At 38.8% G+C, this 19,419-nt stretch overlaps 1 protein-coding gene across 1 annotated transcript; it reads right to left on the bottom strand.

Annotated features, from left to right (window-relative positions):
- Window positions 1-6: 6 nt before the first annotated feature.
- Window positions 7-18,976, bottom strand: LOC114363870 (ezrin/radixin/moesin family protein merlin). Its single transcript, XM_028319729.1, is given in 13 exon segments — window positions 7-123; window positions 2,514-2,725; window positions 3,382-3,506; window positions 7,122-7,325; window positions 8,874-9,020; window positions 9,521-9,652; window positions 10,332-10,436; window positions 11,335-11,541; window positions 12,363-12,465; window positions 14,038-14,162; window positions 14,897-15,102; window positions 18,321-18,450; window positions 18,878-18,976. Coding segments are annotated over 12 exon segments (1,794 nt in total). The 3' UTR covers window positions 7-123; window position 2,514.
- Between the last annotated feature and the right edge of the window lie 443 nt (window positions 18,977-19,419).

Here is a 19,419-nt window from a genome sequence, read left to right on the forward strand (position 1 = left end):
GGTAGCAACATAACGTTATACTAACTTTGTTGACTAAACATAAATGTCAATTTAATTGTCATTTGGATCACTTTGTGCGCAGCAGCACTTTGTAAAATGGCATTTTCCTGATGATTTCATCATCTGAAAATAAGAGAAATTATTTTTATTTGGTTTCAGACAGTGGTTTCTAAATATCTGTATAATTTTAATTATTATTTTTTATGCAAGACAACGCAGGTATTTGACCGCAATCACACACACCTGGTTTTAAGTAAGATGCAGTCTAGGATGGTACATATTATCTGCCCTGTAAGTGCCTATTCACTCTCATATTTACAATAATGTAAAACGCAGACCACTACTTTGTTTTAATTCGTTTTTTGCGAAAGGGGGAGACTGAGACAATTAAAAAAAATGCTGCAAAAGGGGGAGACTGAGACAATTCATTAAAATAAATTGCTGCAAATGGGGGAGAATGACACAGTTAAAAAAAAATAAAGTGCTGAGCTGTGAATTCTCAGTTGCCATCAGCGGGCAGCGGGGGAAATTCACAGCTCAGCACAGAGCTTCTCGTAAGAGCTCTTTGATCTCGCAGCATAAAGTACTCCTGGCTAACTGCTGTGGGTCTCACCTCACAGCTCCTCGTAGAAGGTGACCCTGGTCTTGGTGCAGCCCTGCTTGAGCTAGCAGCGTGGAGTTTCCCTGACTGTACAACTATTTTTGTATAGCGTTGATTCTCAGCTCACAGCTCCTCGTAGAAGGCGACCCTAGTCTTGGTGGTGGAGGCATGCTATGCTCGTAGCCTTAAGCCTGGCTGCCCTGGCTAGTCAGCTGTCAGTGTAGAGTGACAGTCTCACCTCACAGCTCCACGTAGAAGGCCGGTCTTAGTAGAACCCTGATTGAGCTCGGAGCGTAAAGTACTCCTGACTAACTGCTGTGGGTCTCACCTCACAGCTCCTCGTAGAAAGCGACCCTGGTCTTGGTGGAGCCCTGCTTGAGCTTGTAGCGTGTACTTTCCCTGGCTGACAGCTGTCAGATATAGCGTCGCTTCTCACCTCAGCTCTTCGTAATCCTGCTGAGCTCGTTGCGTGTAGTTTCCTTGGCTACCCTGATAGACCAGTTATTAGCGTATAGCATCGATTCTCACCTCACAGCTCCTCGTAGAAGGCGACCTGGTCGTGGTGGAGCCGTCCTTGATCTAGCAGCGTCAAATAGTTCGAGACACCCAAAGTAGCCAAAAAGTTCGCAACACGTCTTTGTTACAATGAGGGCTATCGTTTTTATACTTAACAGTTGGCACCCCTGGCGATTGACAGGACCTTAATCTACAGTGGCGCCACCTTGATGAGCGCAAATGCGATAATCCTCCTACCACTTTCGCGCTCACCAGCCGGCGCCACTGTCTTCGCTACTAGCAAGTGACAGGACCTTACTCTACAGTGGCGCCAACTGGTGAGCGCTAAAACGATAGCCCTCATTGGTATAATGTTGTGTTGTCAACTTCTTGTCCACTTTGGGTGTCACGAACTATTTGACGCTGACTGTATTCCTGGCCTGGCTACTAATAGCGACTCTGTTCTCGGTGGAGGCACGCTAAGTTCGTAGCGTGTAGTTCCCCTGGCTTCCATGGGTGGCTAAAGCCCGGTCCGTGAGCACGTAGAATTTTGTCCAATGACCCGTAGCTACCCATCCTTATCGCTCGCGTATAATTATATTGCTGTCGCGACTGTGCGACTGGCACCCGCAGTGAGTGTGCGAGCGCGATAGCAAAATAATTATGCGCGAGCGATAAAGATGGGTAGCTATAGTCCGATTTTTAATTCGACGGAATTCTAACAGCTGTCATTTTTTGACAATTCAGATGTAATAAGCCTTTTTTGCTTTGAATTATTAATAAATAATATGAAATGAAATTTCATCAAGTACAACTTACAAGAATGAACTATTGTTTGTTTTGTGAATTCAATGTACACTATTTATTATGTACATTTTAGAGATTAAATAGAAAAAAACGTGTTTTTAACACGGTAAAACAACATTTATTATCATAAACGAAAATATGTTTTGATCATCAATCATCATTATCGTCATCATAATCAACTTGGATTATAAAATTGGCATCTTGTTAAATTGATTATTTTATGAAGCTAAGATTTTATTAACAAAAGGATTTTCATAAAAAAGGTTTGTAAACCATGGATTATTGGCCAGGGAGTCCAGTAATAGAAAAATAATTTCCCGATTTTTTTTTTGTAACTTCAAAAATATGATAATAAAAATTCAAATAACCATTTTGAAATGATCAGTACATTTTTAAGCTTTAGTTTTTCAAGTGAAACCTTAAATTGAAGAAAGGATTATTTTTTAATTTGTGAAAATGCTCTCCATTCTTAGTGGGAATGTTTCAATGTTGGCAACACTTCTGAAATGTCAAAATTCCGTCGAATTAAAAATCAGAGTTTAGGGGTCATTGGACAAAATTCTACGTGCTCACGGACCAGACTATAGCTGTCAATAGTGTCGTTTCTCACCTCACAGCTCCTCGTAGAAGGCGACCCTGGTCTTGGTGGAGCCCTGCTTGAGCTTGCGCAGCGTGGAGTACTTGTTGTCGCCCGCCCGCGCCTGTTGCTCGTGCAATCGGTCTAGTGTGGCCACGGACTGGTCCACTCGAAGCACTGAGAACTCGCAGCGAAGCTCGTCTAACTGTTGTTGGAGATGCTTCGATTTGGCTAGGTATTCCACTCTGGAAACATTAATATGGATTGTAGAATCGTTCTATCGTTGATATGAGTTGAAATTTTGAGTGCTACACTCAAAGTTGCCAGTTAACAAATAATTTTGCTTGAAGTGGGTATGTTGGTGGCTTAAATCAATAGCCTCAGGCACCTGATGCGACTTAAAGAAAAAGCAGCTTCATCAGCTCTTAAAAAAACCACTACAAATTAATTGGACGGAAATACTTTACTTTACTTAATTATTAATTACCTATCTTAGACACACAATAATTCCTATTCATTATGAAACATCTACATAGCTAATCACTTTTTAGGCATTTGTTAAACTAGTGGTGGTAACTTCACTTGTAGATTGTCAATTTTTGCCTGTATCACTTCATACTTATAACATTTCGTAAAATAATTGAATCTGGTAAAATAGAGAGGTTCGAGCTCTTCCAATGGAAACTTGTGGCCTAATTCACGTATTTTGACAGTCACGATCTTGATAACGTTCAGAAGTCGTCCCATTGAAAAACAGTTCAAAATCCGTATTCACAAGGGTCATTTTGATAGAACGATTACTCGATAGGATCGCAACTCAGTGTTTTGTTGTCGTTGAAGTTTTGTTAGGCTACTGTCTAAAAGACGTGATGATGATTTTATAAATTCTGTGCGCACTGACCTCTCGCGCTCGATCTCTAGCGACAGGCGGTGTATGTGCGGGTCGTCCTGTAGCTCGCACGCGCCCGCGTCGGCCGAGCCGCGCCGGGAGCCGTAGTCGTGCTCCCACCTATGGCCACGGGCAAAAATATATACACGCCGTCAAATTTTAAACCATGTTACACGGGAATTAAATAGTGTATACATTTTTGTGCTCGTGACTGTACAGTGAGCCACAGTTCCAGCTACCTATTTCCGGTCATATCAGTCTAGTTTTATTACGCAATGAATTATCACTTGATGAGAGCGAAGTAAAAAATGGAAATTGGTAGCTGGAACTGCGGCCCGCTGTACAAACGGCGCCCCACCTATGGCCCCATGCAAAAATATACAGGGTGGAAACGATAAGTGATCTCACTCGATTATTTCTAAACCATACAAGATATCGAAAAACTGGTTCCTGATCCTGAAAGTGCTTTACGAGCTCTTTCAAACGGCACCAATAACAGGTTACAGAATAAACTGGATCTATCCGAAAATTCAATGTTTCCGGCTTCCATACATTTGGTACAGCCTCATAATATTAAAAACTACAGAAGGTATCGTAAAACTGGTTACTGATCCTAAAAGTGCTTCACGAGCTCTATACAACGGTATCAATATTAAGTTACAGAATAAACTGGATCTATCCAAAAATCCAATGTTTCCATCCCCCATACATTTAGTACTACCACAGTCATGGCACTCATCTCTTGATACTTGATACAACACTTTATAGCAAGTAAAGCCTAAAACTAATTTTTTCCTTGAATAATTTTAAATAAAAATGCAATTTACGAGTTTTTTTTAGGTTCATTATTTAATTTTAACAAATTACACTTAATATTGTGTGGTTGGCATACATTTAGTATGGAAGCTGGAAACATTAAATTTTCAGATACTTCCAGTTTATTCTGTAACCTGTTATTGGTGCCGTTTGAAAGAGTTCGTAAAGCACTTTCAGGGTCAGTAACCAGTTTTTCGATATCTTGTATGGTTTATAAATTATCGAGTGAGATCACTTATCGTTTCCACCCTGTATACACGTTCTCATTGAAATTTATTTACAGGGGAATTAAGTAGTGTATACATTCTTGTGCTCGTGATTGTTCAACGGCGCTGCCGTTTCGTTACTTAACCCTTTTTTGTGGCTTTGTGTGATTTGCACAGGTCAGTGACTAGTGAATAAATAACACATACATTTTGATAAAAAAAAATATTATCCTTCATGTTATCCATATAGTACAGCGATGATACCCATTACCCAAGCATAAATAAATGATATATTACGTTGAATTTTATTCAGATATACATATACGAAAAATAAAATATGTCAATAACGAACTACATATTTACAGTCCTAAAAATGTGTTTAAGCGTTTTATCAAATAAATAAAGCATCAAATGAAGCTACCACCACCATAATGATTGTATACAATATGATTTTTATCTCTATGACATGAAAAGATAACTTTATGCAATTAAAAGCATGCTACCGGAACAATATTCAAGGATATAGTTTAATTATAATGTATGTAAGACTGCGGCAAACCTTTCAAAACCATGAATAGAGACTACAAAAATATTCTCATAAAAGGGGGATTCCAGATTAAGCCAAGGGGGACTTTGAGATAGCAAAAACTAAATATAAAACGGACATTTTAACAAGAGTGATTTCAAAATAAAATATGTTATCTAAATACTCTTTTATAATGCGAACAGCTAGGGACTGGAATTCGTTGCCTGCTGCTGTCTTTCCCGAAATCTATAATCCGGCCCTCTTCAAGGCGAGAGTGAATAGGCACTTACAGGGAAGATATGTACCAACCTAGACTGATAGAGGGGATTCCTGATTAAGCCATGGGGGACTTTAAGACAAACACAAAATATAGAAGGGGGATTTTGAAATAAAATCATCTAAATACACAAAGAGGACTAAAGCCCGGTCTATGAGCACGTAGAATTTGGCCAATGACCCCAAGCTACCTATCCTTATCGCTCGCGCGTAATTATGTTGCTGTCGCGCTCGCATACTCACTGCGGCCGCCCGTCTCTCAGTCGCGACAGCAATATAATTACGCGCGAGCGATAAGGATGGATAGCTTGGGATCATTGGACAAAATTCTACGTGCTTACAAACCGGGTTTTAGTTCAAATCAAGGGGCTACAAGACTCATTGACAGTCATTTACATCACTCAGACTACAAGACAAAAAATATAAAAGGGGATTCTTAATTAAACCAAGGGGGACTTAGAGACAAGAAATATAAAAGGGGATTCCTAATTAAACCAAGGGGGCCTTATGCCCGTTTTCACCATCAATCCCTAATTTTTAAGTGACTCCAATGAAAACAAAATTCATACAATTTGTTACCATATGAGTCACTTAAAAATTAGGGATAGATGGTGGAAAAGGGCATTAGAGACAAAAAATATAAAAGGGGATTCCTAATTAAACCAAGGGGGACTTCGAGACAACAAATATAAAATGGAGATTCTTAATTAAACCACCCGAATTATAAATCCCATTTTTTATGCATAACAAGGCAGTTATTTGACCAATGGGGATGTTGCCTGGGTCAAAAAGCAAGAGTTTTAATTAGTCCGTCAGTTAACTTATCAAAAAATACTCTACACGTATNCACCTGCTTTCGGCTTGACACCTTACAAGAAACACCCTGTATAGATGAGCAGAAGTTAGGTAAATAAGTAGAATATTAGGGTTTGATTTGCTTTTTTTTTCGGGTGGACTGCTGATACCGGACTATTTCCACCTCTCGTTCCCACCGCTACAACTCCTGTGTAGCCAGGGTCTACAGCTTGACCGCCAATAAAAACCCAACCAATGAAGGTCAAGTTTGTCCCGGGGGAAAGTTTAACTGTCATTGGACCCGCAACGAAATTATCAGAAGAACATAAGAGGAATTCGAAATTAAGGTTCGACTTCCCTCCATTGCAAAGCGGATGAGAGGTGACAAACAAAGGTTTAACCTTCAAGAAAATATCTGCACCACGGACAATAAATATCAATTAAGGACTCTGCTGATAGCCGTTAGCGGCTTTCTCAGCTTCACCGGACAATAGGTGAGCGCAGATGGCTCTCAACCTTAAAATTTAAGCAACAAGCCTAAGGGCGCCCCCGAGTGGGGCTCGGAAAGGTTTTTTGATTTGTATTAAAACTGTGTTAAAAGTCTTATAATAGGGGAATGCGTTATCAGTTGGCGCTATTGGCAAGTGAGTTTCTACCACTTGCTAGTAGCTATAGTGGCGCCTACTGGTGAACGATTTTACGATAAAAGGGCTATCGCATTTCGTACCCACCAGAGCAAGTCTATTATTCGACGGGCACAAATTCGGTCGCTATTCTTTATTTTGAGTGAGTCATTAGTTGGCTCGACAACAGAAGAGCCAACTTATCCCCTCCTACCAGTTGGCGCCTTAATCGAATAAGGTGTCATCACTCAACAATGGCGCCAACTGACGACCGCAAAGATAACTTATCAGCGTCGACTATCCTATCTAAGTCTGTCGCCATAACAACAATGTTAACAGCATTATTGTGTTCCGGCAGTTAGAGGTAAGATAGCCAGTTCCTCCGTGGTTGAGGATTCCGGGTGAAGCTCGCTTCCACCTTCGGCCTGATCGTCACTTACCATCAGGTGAGATACAGGCCAAGAGCTTCCTCGTTGTGGTTAAAAAAAAAGATTAGAGAAGACAACTGACCTGTACAGCGCTAACAGGCGGTAAAGACCCACTAGACGTGCGACTTAAGAAGTTCAGTAGCTTCTCCTTAGCCTGCTTCTCCGCAGCGCGTGCCGCTAACAGCTCCGCTCGCAGCCTCTCCGCTTCCGCCGCGCGTTTCTCCGATTCCTCGACTAGACGAGCGGTGAGAAACTCCGCTTCGCGTGTTTTGCGTTCTAAGTGAACCTGTATACGAAATAAGACAAATAATTCTTGGGAATTCATTAGATTAGTTTTTTTATTAGTAGTGAATATTGCAATTCTTCTTCTACAGCCAGTTTGAATCTTTATCAATGACGAAGTGATTTTGCTTATAAAGTCAGTGCCTGAGGTATGAGAGCGGCACGGATGAGTGTTTTTGTGAAAGTCAAACGTCAGCGAGACTTGAAAAGACAATGCCGGAAATTGGCGTCTTTTTTTTTTCGCGCGGCCATCGACCAAACTTTGTTTTTTGATTACAAAATAGTGTAATAAACCAAACTTACTATGACATGTATACCTCTAAACTCAGTCTGAACTGAGTTACGAGCATTAGAAGTTTGATGATTTTCATACTAGATTTGCTTTTTGCGCGCAATGTTTTGTAAGAAATTGCAACAAAATAGTGAGATTGTATGTGTAAACAAACAATACCATCCATTAAAGGCTCCAGACATCAGTATGGAGCAGAATCAGCGCAATAAAAAAATAGCGCAATATTTTGTTGCAATTTCTTACAAAACTTGCGCACAATAAATACATAATTACCTTTTTAAAAAAATAAAACCGACTTCAAATGCGTGAACACAAAAAAAACTAAAAATTAAAAATATTGCGTATAAAAAAGTTCATCCCCAATTTTCCACCCTTAGGGGTGAAATATTTTCTTCAAATTCGCATGAAACCACCCTTTTGATAATACCTATTCAACAAAAAAATAATCGTTCAAATTGATTTATAATCGGCGGAGATATTGCGTATAAAAAAGTTCATCCCCAATTTTCCACCCTTGGGGGTTGTTTTTTCTATTATTAAATTTAAATGGGACCACCCTTGAGGTATTACCTATACGCCGAAAAAAGATTTGTTCAAATCGGTTCATAATTGGCGGAGTTATCGCGTAACAAACATAGAAAAAAAAAAAAACATACGGGTCGAATTGAGAACCTCCTCCTTTTTTGAAGTCGGTTGAAAAGCAAATCGAGTATGAAAATCATTAAACTTCTAATGCTCGTAACTCAGTTCAGACTGAGTTTAGAGGTATACATGCCATAGTAAGTTTGGTTTATTACACTATTTTGTAATCAAAAAACAAAGTTTGGTCGATGGCCGCGCGAAAAAAAAAAAGACGCCACTTTCCATACAAAATCTGGCATTGCCATTTGTATGCTCTATTATTCTATTATTACTATTACGTCATAATATGTAAATGCCACCCCTCCCGTGCTGTACATAAATCAGGCACTAATTCAGTTAAGAGCTAGACTTATAGTACGCAATTTTATACGTTTATTTTTTTCACGTGGAACACTAATATGATTTCTAAAATATTGCATTGAAAAAGCTATCATTTTCACATTAGAAACGAAAATATATTTTACTAGCTGTGCCCCGCGGTAAAACGTAGCCTATGTAACACACATATCCAGGGTGTCAGCTAACTCCATACGTTTAGACGTGAAGAACTAACAAACAGACACACTCGCAAACTGTTGCCTTTATAATATTAGTGTGATTCTGACGGGTCGAGCGTACCTTCTCCTCCTCAGTCTTGATAGCGGAGAGCCGCAGACGCGCGTTTTCCCGCTCGGCGTCGGCCGCCTTCTGTGCGAGCAATGACGCCTCTTCCTCCGCTACGCGACCCTTCTCCGCTAGGAGCTCCGCTGTCTCTTCTGATCGGCGCTGGAAATGTAACAATAGAGTATGTAAGCGGGCAGGGCCTCTAAGATAAACACATGTGAAGAGCCCCATAAGGCCTTTTTCTTTTACTTAATTTATTACTTAGTGTGTGTCGTCATGTCTAGGTCAAAATTAAATAAAGACACCAGTTGGCGCCACCGCGTAGAGACATTTATTACATTATGAGATGGCGCCATCAGCGAGTGAAAGGACCTTCAATATTGGCGAATAACAGCACTTCTTTACACGCGAGTTCTCGCTGCTGTACTGTACTGTTCTTTTAGTACTGTAATATGTGTAGAATGGCCAACAATTAAATAAAGTAGTTAACAGCACATAAAACTGCCACCGTGACTCTGTAGAAACGATAGCATAATAGTATAGCTGTAATAAGGGCGAATTTGCAGTAAAATGCAATAGTGTCTGCCGTGCTGTAGCGTGCAGTAGCATATGTATGGATATTATATTATTCAAGTTTATGTCAAGTCGACTAGTATACTCACCAACGCATCGTTGGCCAACCGTATCTCTTCCTGATATTGTAGCAGGCGTTGCTCCATAGCGGCTCTTTCTCTTTCCGCCGCCTCTCTTAGTTGCTTCTCTCTCGCTAGCTTGTTACGCTCGATTTGTCGACGCTAGTAAATGACAATTACAATGATTAACATATAACATTACTAACGTTTAAAGAAATAAAAAAACTGTACAATATGCTCCAGCGCCTTCCCAACCATTTCACATAAAAAAGGCAGTGGGGGCCTTAGATTTTTTTATGCATGACAAGGCAGGTATTTGGTGGATCGACGACATCGTAAAGGTAGCAGGGAAGCGCTGGACGCAGGCCGCTACCAATCGATCAACATGGAAAGCATTTGGGGAGGTCTATGTTCAGCAGTGGACGTCCTATGGTTGAAATAATGATGATGATGATGAAGGCAGGTATTTGACTGCAATCGCACCTGGTGTTAAGTGAGATGCAGTCTAGAATGGTACATACATCGTGTCCCAAAATTCAACTATAAGCCGGCGTTAGGAGAAATAAGCCTTTTCAAACTACTGCATTTTTTGTGTGCAATAAATTTTAAATCTATATAAAACTCAAAGGTGACTGACTGACTGACTGACATAGTGATCTATCAACGCACAGCCCAAACCACTGGACGGATCGGGCTGAAATTTGGCATGCGGGTAGATGTTATGACGTAGGCATCCGCTAAGAAAGGATTTTACGAAACTCCACCCCTAAGGGGGTCAAACGGGATCCACGCGTACGAAGTCGCGGGCGGCCGCTAGTAAAAAATGAAGTTTGAAGCTCACCTGCTTCTCCTCCTTGGCCTGCGCCTTCATCTGCTGCACCTCCATGGTGTCAGGCTTGCGGCGCCGCATGTACAGGTCGTGGTTGCCGATGCACAGGTCTAATATCTGTAGGACGTTGCTGATGAGTGGTGTGATGCTGACGCGTGGTGAGATGCTGACGCTTGACGTATTTAGTGCTGTCGTTTGGGGTAGTGTGTTTGGGATAGGGCGAGCGATGAGGGCAGCTAAAGCCTGGTCCGTGAGCACGTAGAATCCCGTCCAATGACCCCAAGCTGCCCATCCTTGTCGCTCGCACGTAATTATGTTGCTGTCGCGCTCGCACACTCACTGCGGGCGCGCGTCGCACAGTCGCGACAGCAATATAATTACGCGCGAGCGATAAGGATGGGTAGCTTGGGGTCATTGGACGAGATCACGAGATTCTACGTGCTCACGGACCAGGCTTTAGGAGAGGGACATATGGGGGCATTTTTGTCGATAAAATTGACATCACAACATCGCCTTAAATTATCGCTAGCCCTATCCTAAACACACTGTATAGTTTCCAACATCTCAAAAATCGGAACCAGCGATCCGGTATTGATGATGGCGCCCCTCTGCCAATGCCACTGATGGGACGGTTAGTATTGTCCAACTACAATGGTAGTTGGACAATACTAATGCTACTGACGCGAGGCGTGATAGTACTGACGCGTGGCATGACACTACTGATGCTTGGTGTGATACTGTAGACACTTGGCAGTCTTGGCAAACTACTGTTGACGTATGGCGTAGCAATGCTGACGCGTGGCATAATATGACACTGCTTGTGTGATGTGACACTACTGAGGCTTGGTGTGCAAATGCTCACATTTAGCGTACTACTGCTGACGCTTGGCGTACTACTTTGCTGACGTATAGTTGTGCAACAGTAGGCTGACGTCGAGCGTAAAGATACAGATGTATTGTATCACTTAATATTTTTAATGACATTTGAATGAGATATAATAAAATATCTACTGACCAGTTTGTTCATGCCCTTAGGTGAGAAGAATATAAAGTTCGTGACGGACTTATCGACGAACTTGATGACGAATTTCTTGTCGTCGAACGATATGTGCTTGATCTCCGACCAGGGGAACGTCGTTTTAGGCGTCAGCTTGTTGTCTTTCTCGTAGATGTTCAGCCCTAACGCTGTCACGCCGAGGTAAAGGTCCGTGTCTTTCTTGTTCTGGAAGGTACAGAGAAAAATATATTAACTGTTCTTAAGGATAAGAAGTCTCTTAAGTAATTGGTAATTATAATATAGCCACGATAGCCGAACGGTGAAGGGGTCGGAGTTGCCGACTCGAGATCCGAGGAACGCGGGTTTGAATCCCACCGCCGCTCGACTATTGTGGTGAGCCCACTCGTAACACAAGCTTATTTAGCTTAACACGAGAGGCTAATGAGACTATTAGTAATTTGGGCAATACAAATTGCTCTTTTAAAAAAACAATTGGCAATTTACCGTGTGCGGTCCTGCAAACGCACGGCAGACGCCCGACACAATATGTCTAAATTGAAAGCGCTCTAAAGGTGCAAAAATCCGGAAGATACGGGGAAAAAGACGTTTATGCAAGGTATTAAAAACTTCTTAGATCCGATAGGGGGTGATTCTAGTTCTGAAATACAACAACTATGTGTATGGGACTAGTATTGACAATCGAAAAAATAAAATATTTATCTATAAATTCAAAAGATTCTGAAACGTTTAGTGGCAAAAAACGGAACTAATAATTCAGTATTGATAGTAGCGCTCTCCTGACAATGTCATAGCTGGGACGCTTTAGTGTACACAACTTTATTACAATCATATTGACATAGCTGTAGCAGTTTTTATCGGAAAAAAATATTTTAATAACAATAACTTTTTGATATTTCGATATTAATAGTTCTATACAAAAATGTTTCCATACAAACATACAACGAGCACTAGAAACACTTTAAAGAATTTTACATACTGTACATGCCGATATTTTATAATTTTGAAAGCTAAAGACAAATTCTTACGTTTATGGCAAAATAATTAACCCCATACATGTCCAGGTCTTGGGCTATCTTCAGGTACTCCATCTCGGCCTCATCTCTCGACATCCCTTTATGGTCCGCATACCTATAAACAATGATTTTCAGCATTAATTGTAATATTACAAACACGACAATAATTCCAAGATATAAAAAACATTCCATTCTAGTTTTAAAAACAGTAATTTTACTTGATAAATCGAAAACGTTAATAAATTGAGTTCGCGAAGTAGTAACGTCATAGAGAATGCGATTGGGACCATTTTTGAATTCGTGTCGAAATGCGAATGGGATAGTCTGCGCCTACCCATCATAGGATCTCTTTGCCATAAAAACTTCCCTTTGTTACTCTCCTATGAGTTGGAAAAAGTAATTTTGTGATTGCAATGGTAATGCAAAGAAGTCAAGGTTAGCAAATTAAATACTCGTAGGATCTGATCTATCGTGAGCAACATGGTAATAAAAAAAGACGCATTTTTAGCATATAATTGTAATATTGCATTTCAAAAACGGCAATTTTCCAGCGATTAACATTGACCAAGAATGCGGATCGCGTGCAGCCATGCTAATGGCTAGAATGTGAACACAAATATCGACAACTATGCAAACTGTTTCATTAATAATTCAACAGGCATGTTTACTTTTACAATAAGTTAAAGGTTAATGTTTTTTAATTTATTTATAGTATGAAATATCATATAAAGGTGAGAGTTGAAGACACATCGATAAGTACAATAAATACAGTTATTTATTTACATTATGATGTTATAATGAGTTTGTGTGCATCTGTGAGTTTCAGTTATGTACTAAAGCCCGGTCTGTGAGCAAGTAGAATTTTGTCCAATGACCCCAAGCTGCCCATCCTTATCGCTCGCGCATAATTAGGTACATTGCTGTCGCGACTGTGCGACGGGCGCCCGCGGTGAGTGTGCGAGCGCGACAGCAACATAATTACGCGCGAGCGATAAGGATGGGTAGCTTGGGGTCATTGAACAAAATTCTACGTGCTCACAGACCAGACTATAGCTAGTTAAAGAGCAAAGATTGTGTAAAGTTTCTGGAAAAGGCCGACTGGTTTCTTGCATTTTTGAAAAAGGCTGATTGTCATGTCATACATGAGAATGACAACGACCATGCTGTCATGTTGATATTAACCCGTCTGGCCTGCATTAGGAGTATAGGATAAATCCTCCGTTTGTTCTACCTTCATAATTCGTGCCCCTGCAGTGAATACAGTTCTAAATGAAGTTAACGCCCGTACTCACAAACATTACTATGAGGTCACAAACATTACTATGAGGTCTCACAGTGCGCGTGGACGAACAGGGTGACACAAGAAACCATCTCAGAGCTCTATTCAACGCTTTGCGTTCAATTTGTTGCTTCACTTAAGCAAGCATCATTTGTGAATAATTTGTGAGTACCTCTAGCATGAACAACTTTCGTTTTCGAATCGTTTGCGTATTCGAGTAAATTCGATACTCAACCTTCGAATTAAACGATAATGTGACAATTTTGATACTTTACGACACGTTCACAAGGGCACTTGTAGTATCCGTACCAAATCTTTAGATGGCGATTCGAATACGCAAACGATTCGAAGTCGAAAGTTTTTCGTGCTAGAGATACTGCTGCTAATGATGATGATGAAGGTACTGACCAGATCTTGATCCGGTCCTCCCACATCTCGGGCGTCATCTGATACTGGTCGATGACGCGTTGTGGAAGCAGGTCCTCACTCGCCAGCATGCCAGGCTTGTACGCACTCTCGTCGTAGTCACCGTACTGGGGAGAATAGATTTAGGACCTTACAGTGAAGGCTTAAGGTTCACTTGCTGGTAGTGGTTGTGTTGATTTTGAACCTTGTAATAAATTAAGAAGCAAAATTATCTCTCGTACTCGCCGTACTGGACTGGGGATGATAGATTTAAAACTTTATGATAAAGGCATAAAGTTCACTGGCTGGTCTCGTCGTAGTCGTCATACTGGGGACAATACATTTAAAACCTTTCGATAAAGGCATAAAGCTAGCTAGTATTGGTCATATTGACTTTCAACCTTATAATAGGGTCGTAAAGTTCGCTTTCGTCGTAGTCCCCGTACAGGGAAAGATATGCCGTGAAATTGTACCAAGATTATTTTAAACTTTAATTATTTATTTCAAACTTATATGCACATTGAACAGTGTAGATAAAGCGTACTTAATGCCTTTCGGCATTTTCCTCCAGTCAACCTTAGGGTCAAACTGAGAGTAAAGTATAAAATTGATATGAACTAAGACTAAATAAGATTACGTAAATAACATATGAATAGATACATATGGTGGCTTTACAAGTACTTTAACTTTGTTTTTGAAAATTTGCGCGTTTAATGATAAATTTAGCATATGAAACTATTTTAAAACGCGTACGGAATCATGAACACAGCTAGTTGCAGATAATTTATATTTCAATTACCTTCTTATTTTTTTTATTTAAATAATCTTTCTTAAATTACACTTATCAAATCAAAACAACTACCTTAGCCTGAACAGCGTAACTGGCCAGCAGCACCGAAGCCTCCGGTGGGCAGTAGATGTCCATGCTCAGTATCGCTTGCTTGACCTGCAGGAATAGGAGGTGCTGTGTGACCTCTTGGATGAGCTCCTCGGCCACGTCTTCAGGGTACAACTTGCAGAGCAGCATGAACGGAGTGCCCGGCATTTGGGAGACGCATTGGTCTTGCACTGGAATGATGAGGAAGGAGTTAGTAGAATGTATTTAACAAACGACAGCATATCTAGACCAGGGTTTCCCAAACTATAGGTCGCGAGCGAACATTGAGTGGGCCCTGCCTGTAGAACGACACACCACCCTACAGAACGAGTCCTTTATTTAGGCATATTGGTAACGGTTAAATTTCCTAGAGGTGGGTCCCGAGTTTGGAAAGTTGTATTAGATGAAGCCTAGACAACTTTGGGAACCACTGATCTAGACTGTAATTTTTTGTTGCAGTTAAGGGTGAAATTGTCCTTGTTACAACTACATAGAGACTGCAGTGTTAAGCTTGATGTGCTGCCCTCTGTACATGAAAATATTTCAGTATTATCATGGGTAAGAGAAATGGCCATAAAAATAGGGATGAATAACTCCGCTATTTTGATATTATTTTGATTTAATTGATTTTATTGTTTAACAGCTTCATGCCAGAATTTATTTAATGGAAAATGTCTACAATGTTTTGAGAAAATATGTATAGTAAAATGATTTTTTAAACCTATCTTAAAAATGTTAATCACATAAATCAGTCAGTCAATAAAGAGTGATAAATGTGATAATACTTAGATTGGAATGAATTAATGACCTAAATTATGTTCTAATTTTATCACAAATGATAAGAAACACATAATTTAACCTTTAACTATGGACGTGAAAAAATAATCACACTCCCATGGACGTCGGGTCTCACAGACCCCTATGTAAAATTCTTCATAATTTCATATCTGAACCAATTTGAATTTATCAAAGAGTTGATATATATCTAATAACTATTAATAAAGGATCTAGTAGTAAATGTAATCAATTTTTAATCATTATTTAATTATTTTTTTGCAAATTTAAAAGACATAGACATTTTTCAGTGTTAATTGACTTGGCATCACATATAGGCTCCTTGATTACAGTCGATTAATAATAAATCAAACTAATATTTTTTTCCTAGCTAATTAATAACTGTGTAACATAAAAACATAAACAGAATTTCTGAAAGACATAAAATAAAAATTTTGACAAGGGTTAAACTTACTAAAATTATAAACAGTGGCCTAGAACACTAAAGACAAATTAACTCTACAAGCATGTGTCATCTTTCTTTGAGAGCTTTGATGGGCAAAATGTACATCATTCAGAATCGGAATCTGCAGCAATGGTGCCTTCTAAGACATCTAAACTCAAAAGAAGGATCGTCTACAAGTAAAACCTTACATCTGGAATGTTACTTAGATAGTTGGGCTAATAATATAGCTGATGTACTCAGATACTTTCTGCCAGTATGTATTCTTAAACTAGAACAATTTACAACATATTATAATGATATAATATAAAAAAAATATAGTTGACAAGTTACATGCATACAAATATGTTTGTATGGAAATTATAGTCATCGGGTCTCCCAGACCCCGATAAAATTTTGGATGGTTATTACTCACGTAATAAGTGCCGGAAGACGCGATTTTATGCCTCCTCGGTTCAAACACAGTTAAAACTGAAGCTACTGAGATGGTCGAGAGCAGCACGTGGCGGGAAGGTGTTTAAACCGAGAAATTGACAAGGGGGGTGGGCCTCTGAGACCCGACGTCCATAGTTAAAGGTTAACAATAATGATAGGTATAAGTATTTTTTTATAGTACAGAGTACATTTATGTGCAAGGTAGATAGTACCAATAGTACTGCTTATGTACAATTGTACATAAAAGGAGGTAATGAATTTTTGATTAAAGTATCATTGAACAACTTACAGCATATGTATATTTGAGTAAACTGAATAGGTACTTGACTGTAGAACACTACAAATAACAAAGATTGAAAAAGAACAGGCACAAATTAAAATAATAGATAAATAAAAATATTAATGAGTATTTCTCAAAAAAAATGTACATTTTGAAAAAAAAAGTGTGCTTTGAAACAGTTCAAAAGTTTTATATTTATAAATCATCACACAAAAAAAACACACACACAATTTTGAAGTATGAATATGAATCTTTAAGATAACGAAGAATTATAGCTATAATCCTACTTATTACCAAATATTTAGATATTTTAAAAATAGTCCTTTTTTACCTTTCATACAAAAACCTGTTTGCCACCCTAGCTTTTTCATGTATTTTTGTTTCATAAAATGCGATACGTAACTAAATTATTGTAAATTTCTTTGTATTATCGTTCTACAGTAATCGCAGTTTCTGTATCAAATTGATTTTCTATGGGGTGTCATAATGAATTGGCAATTTAAAGCAAAAAAACAAAATGAGTCGCTCTCATTTACTATTTCGTTATTTACTCTTTAGTTACTATTTATTTCTACTTTCCCATGGTTTCTGAACAATTCCGTATTTATTTTACACGGACAACAATAGCTGCACTCTGAATGGCTGTTGGCCTGACGTCTCCGCCATAACATCTATCGCGAAAATTAGTGAAAACGTGTGTGTTTTGTGGGATTACTTTTTCGTAACAGGCAGTAAAATCAGCGATTTTATATAGAACGGTAAGTCTTCATTTAACCATTTTTTGTAATATGTGTGGTACGAACATTTAGTAAGCTTTTATATTTGCTGTAACAAATTTTATCAAAAAAATACTTGTTTCTGATCTCATTTTGTCTAATATTTCGTTACGTTTTTTACGAATTTCGTTACGTTACGAAAAAGTACAACATAATGCTGAGTGTATACTGTTATTACCTGACTAAGCATAGTAATATTCACTACTTAATTTATTTCAAAAAATATAGAGCGTTAATAACAAAAGGATTGGATACTATCTGCTTTACAGAAGTGCCACCAGCAAAAAATTATCAAATCATTTAGATTACGTTTTTATGTGATTACTTCTTTTGTTTTTTTAGGAATGCCGCCAAAAACCAATGCTGAAAGGCAAAAAGCTTACAGAGAACGACTCAAAATGGATAAACATAATGGAACAAAAATATTTTTATTAAAATAGTATGAATGATTACTCCCTTATTTTATTTCTAACCCCTTAATATTACCCCGTATTTGGGTGCATACTTACAAATATTTCGAATTGAATAAAATAATGAAGAGCATTCACAATATTTCGGCAATGTATAACAAGCCTTATGGCCTTACTATTTCGTTACTACCGTTTCGTTACGTACATTTTTTTTGAGAAATAATATTGAAGTAGGTCTTACTATTTACTAGCAACTAGAAGAAATATTTACCCCTTTTATCCAATTTCAGCCAACTTATAAAGTGTTTTGTGTCTTCGAATTGAAGTCCAAAGAACCATGTTTCTCTCAGGCCTATAGTTCGGCATACTAAGTCAAACAGGTCTCTTCCTGTTGCTCGCCACTGTAAATTTTGTATTATTTATTAATTTCATAACATAAAGTACCCAATGCTTATGTCCATGTGTATACAATAGATATTGGATGCAAGTTTATTCAGTAATTTACAACAAACAAATTATTAGAGCATTTACAGTAGAATAAATATAAATAAATTAGCTTTTAAATCAGTATGTAACATTGCATTATAAGTGCAACTTCATAACATAGTTTATTTACATCCATATGACAGATAACATGAACTGTAGCAGCATTATCAGTGCTAAATATACAACAACATGCAGCTATCAGCACAGTTGTTAACAGCAATTTACTAGCATTACGGCCTGCCCTTTACACATCATGACTCACAAATAGGCCACTGTATTAACACAATGAATTCCACAGCAAAATTAAGAGCTCTCTCTCTCATATCCAACAGTCATTCTTACCTCTAAATTGAACTCCAATTCAGCGTCCAAGGTGCAAACCTTGACTGGGAATGACTTGGACGCCTTCTTCCTTCTAAACGGTGGCATCATTCAGCTCATATCGCACTCACACTCGCCACAAGAGCTAAGCAAAACACAAGCGAATAGGTTATGATTGTTTCACTTCTATTAATTAATTACACCGCAACGGCTATCGTTTACGTAATGTGCAGTCGGTCGAGGAATGTGTGTAATATCACATTGCGTACTATTTCCAGCGTTTATTATTTACAAACAAGAAAAACGTCAATGAAACAAGAACGAAGGTGAATGAAAAGAATAATCAGAGAATAACGCTCCAATTCACGTAAAGCAATTTCCTTCTCATAATGATGTTTCAATTATAGTTGTCTAATCGCGTAGAACCGAACGTAAATAAAGCGCGGTCCAATAAAGTAAACTGAGGATTTTTGGCAGTCGTTGAAATATCCGTGGCATTATAAAATTAGTTTCTGCAAGTTGCCATCTTGATTGTTATGACATTTCGTTTGTCAATTTTGACA

Source organism: Ostrinia furnacalis, unplaced genomic scaffold (genome assembly GCF_004193835.3).
Source record: "Ostrinia furnacalis isolate ACB-3 unplaced genomic scaffold, ASM419383v2 OfSCF7323, whole genome shotgun sequence".
NCBI lineage: Eukaryota > Metazoa > Arthropoda > Insecta > Lepidoptera > Crambidae > Ostrinia > Ostrinia furnacalis.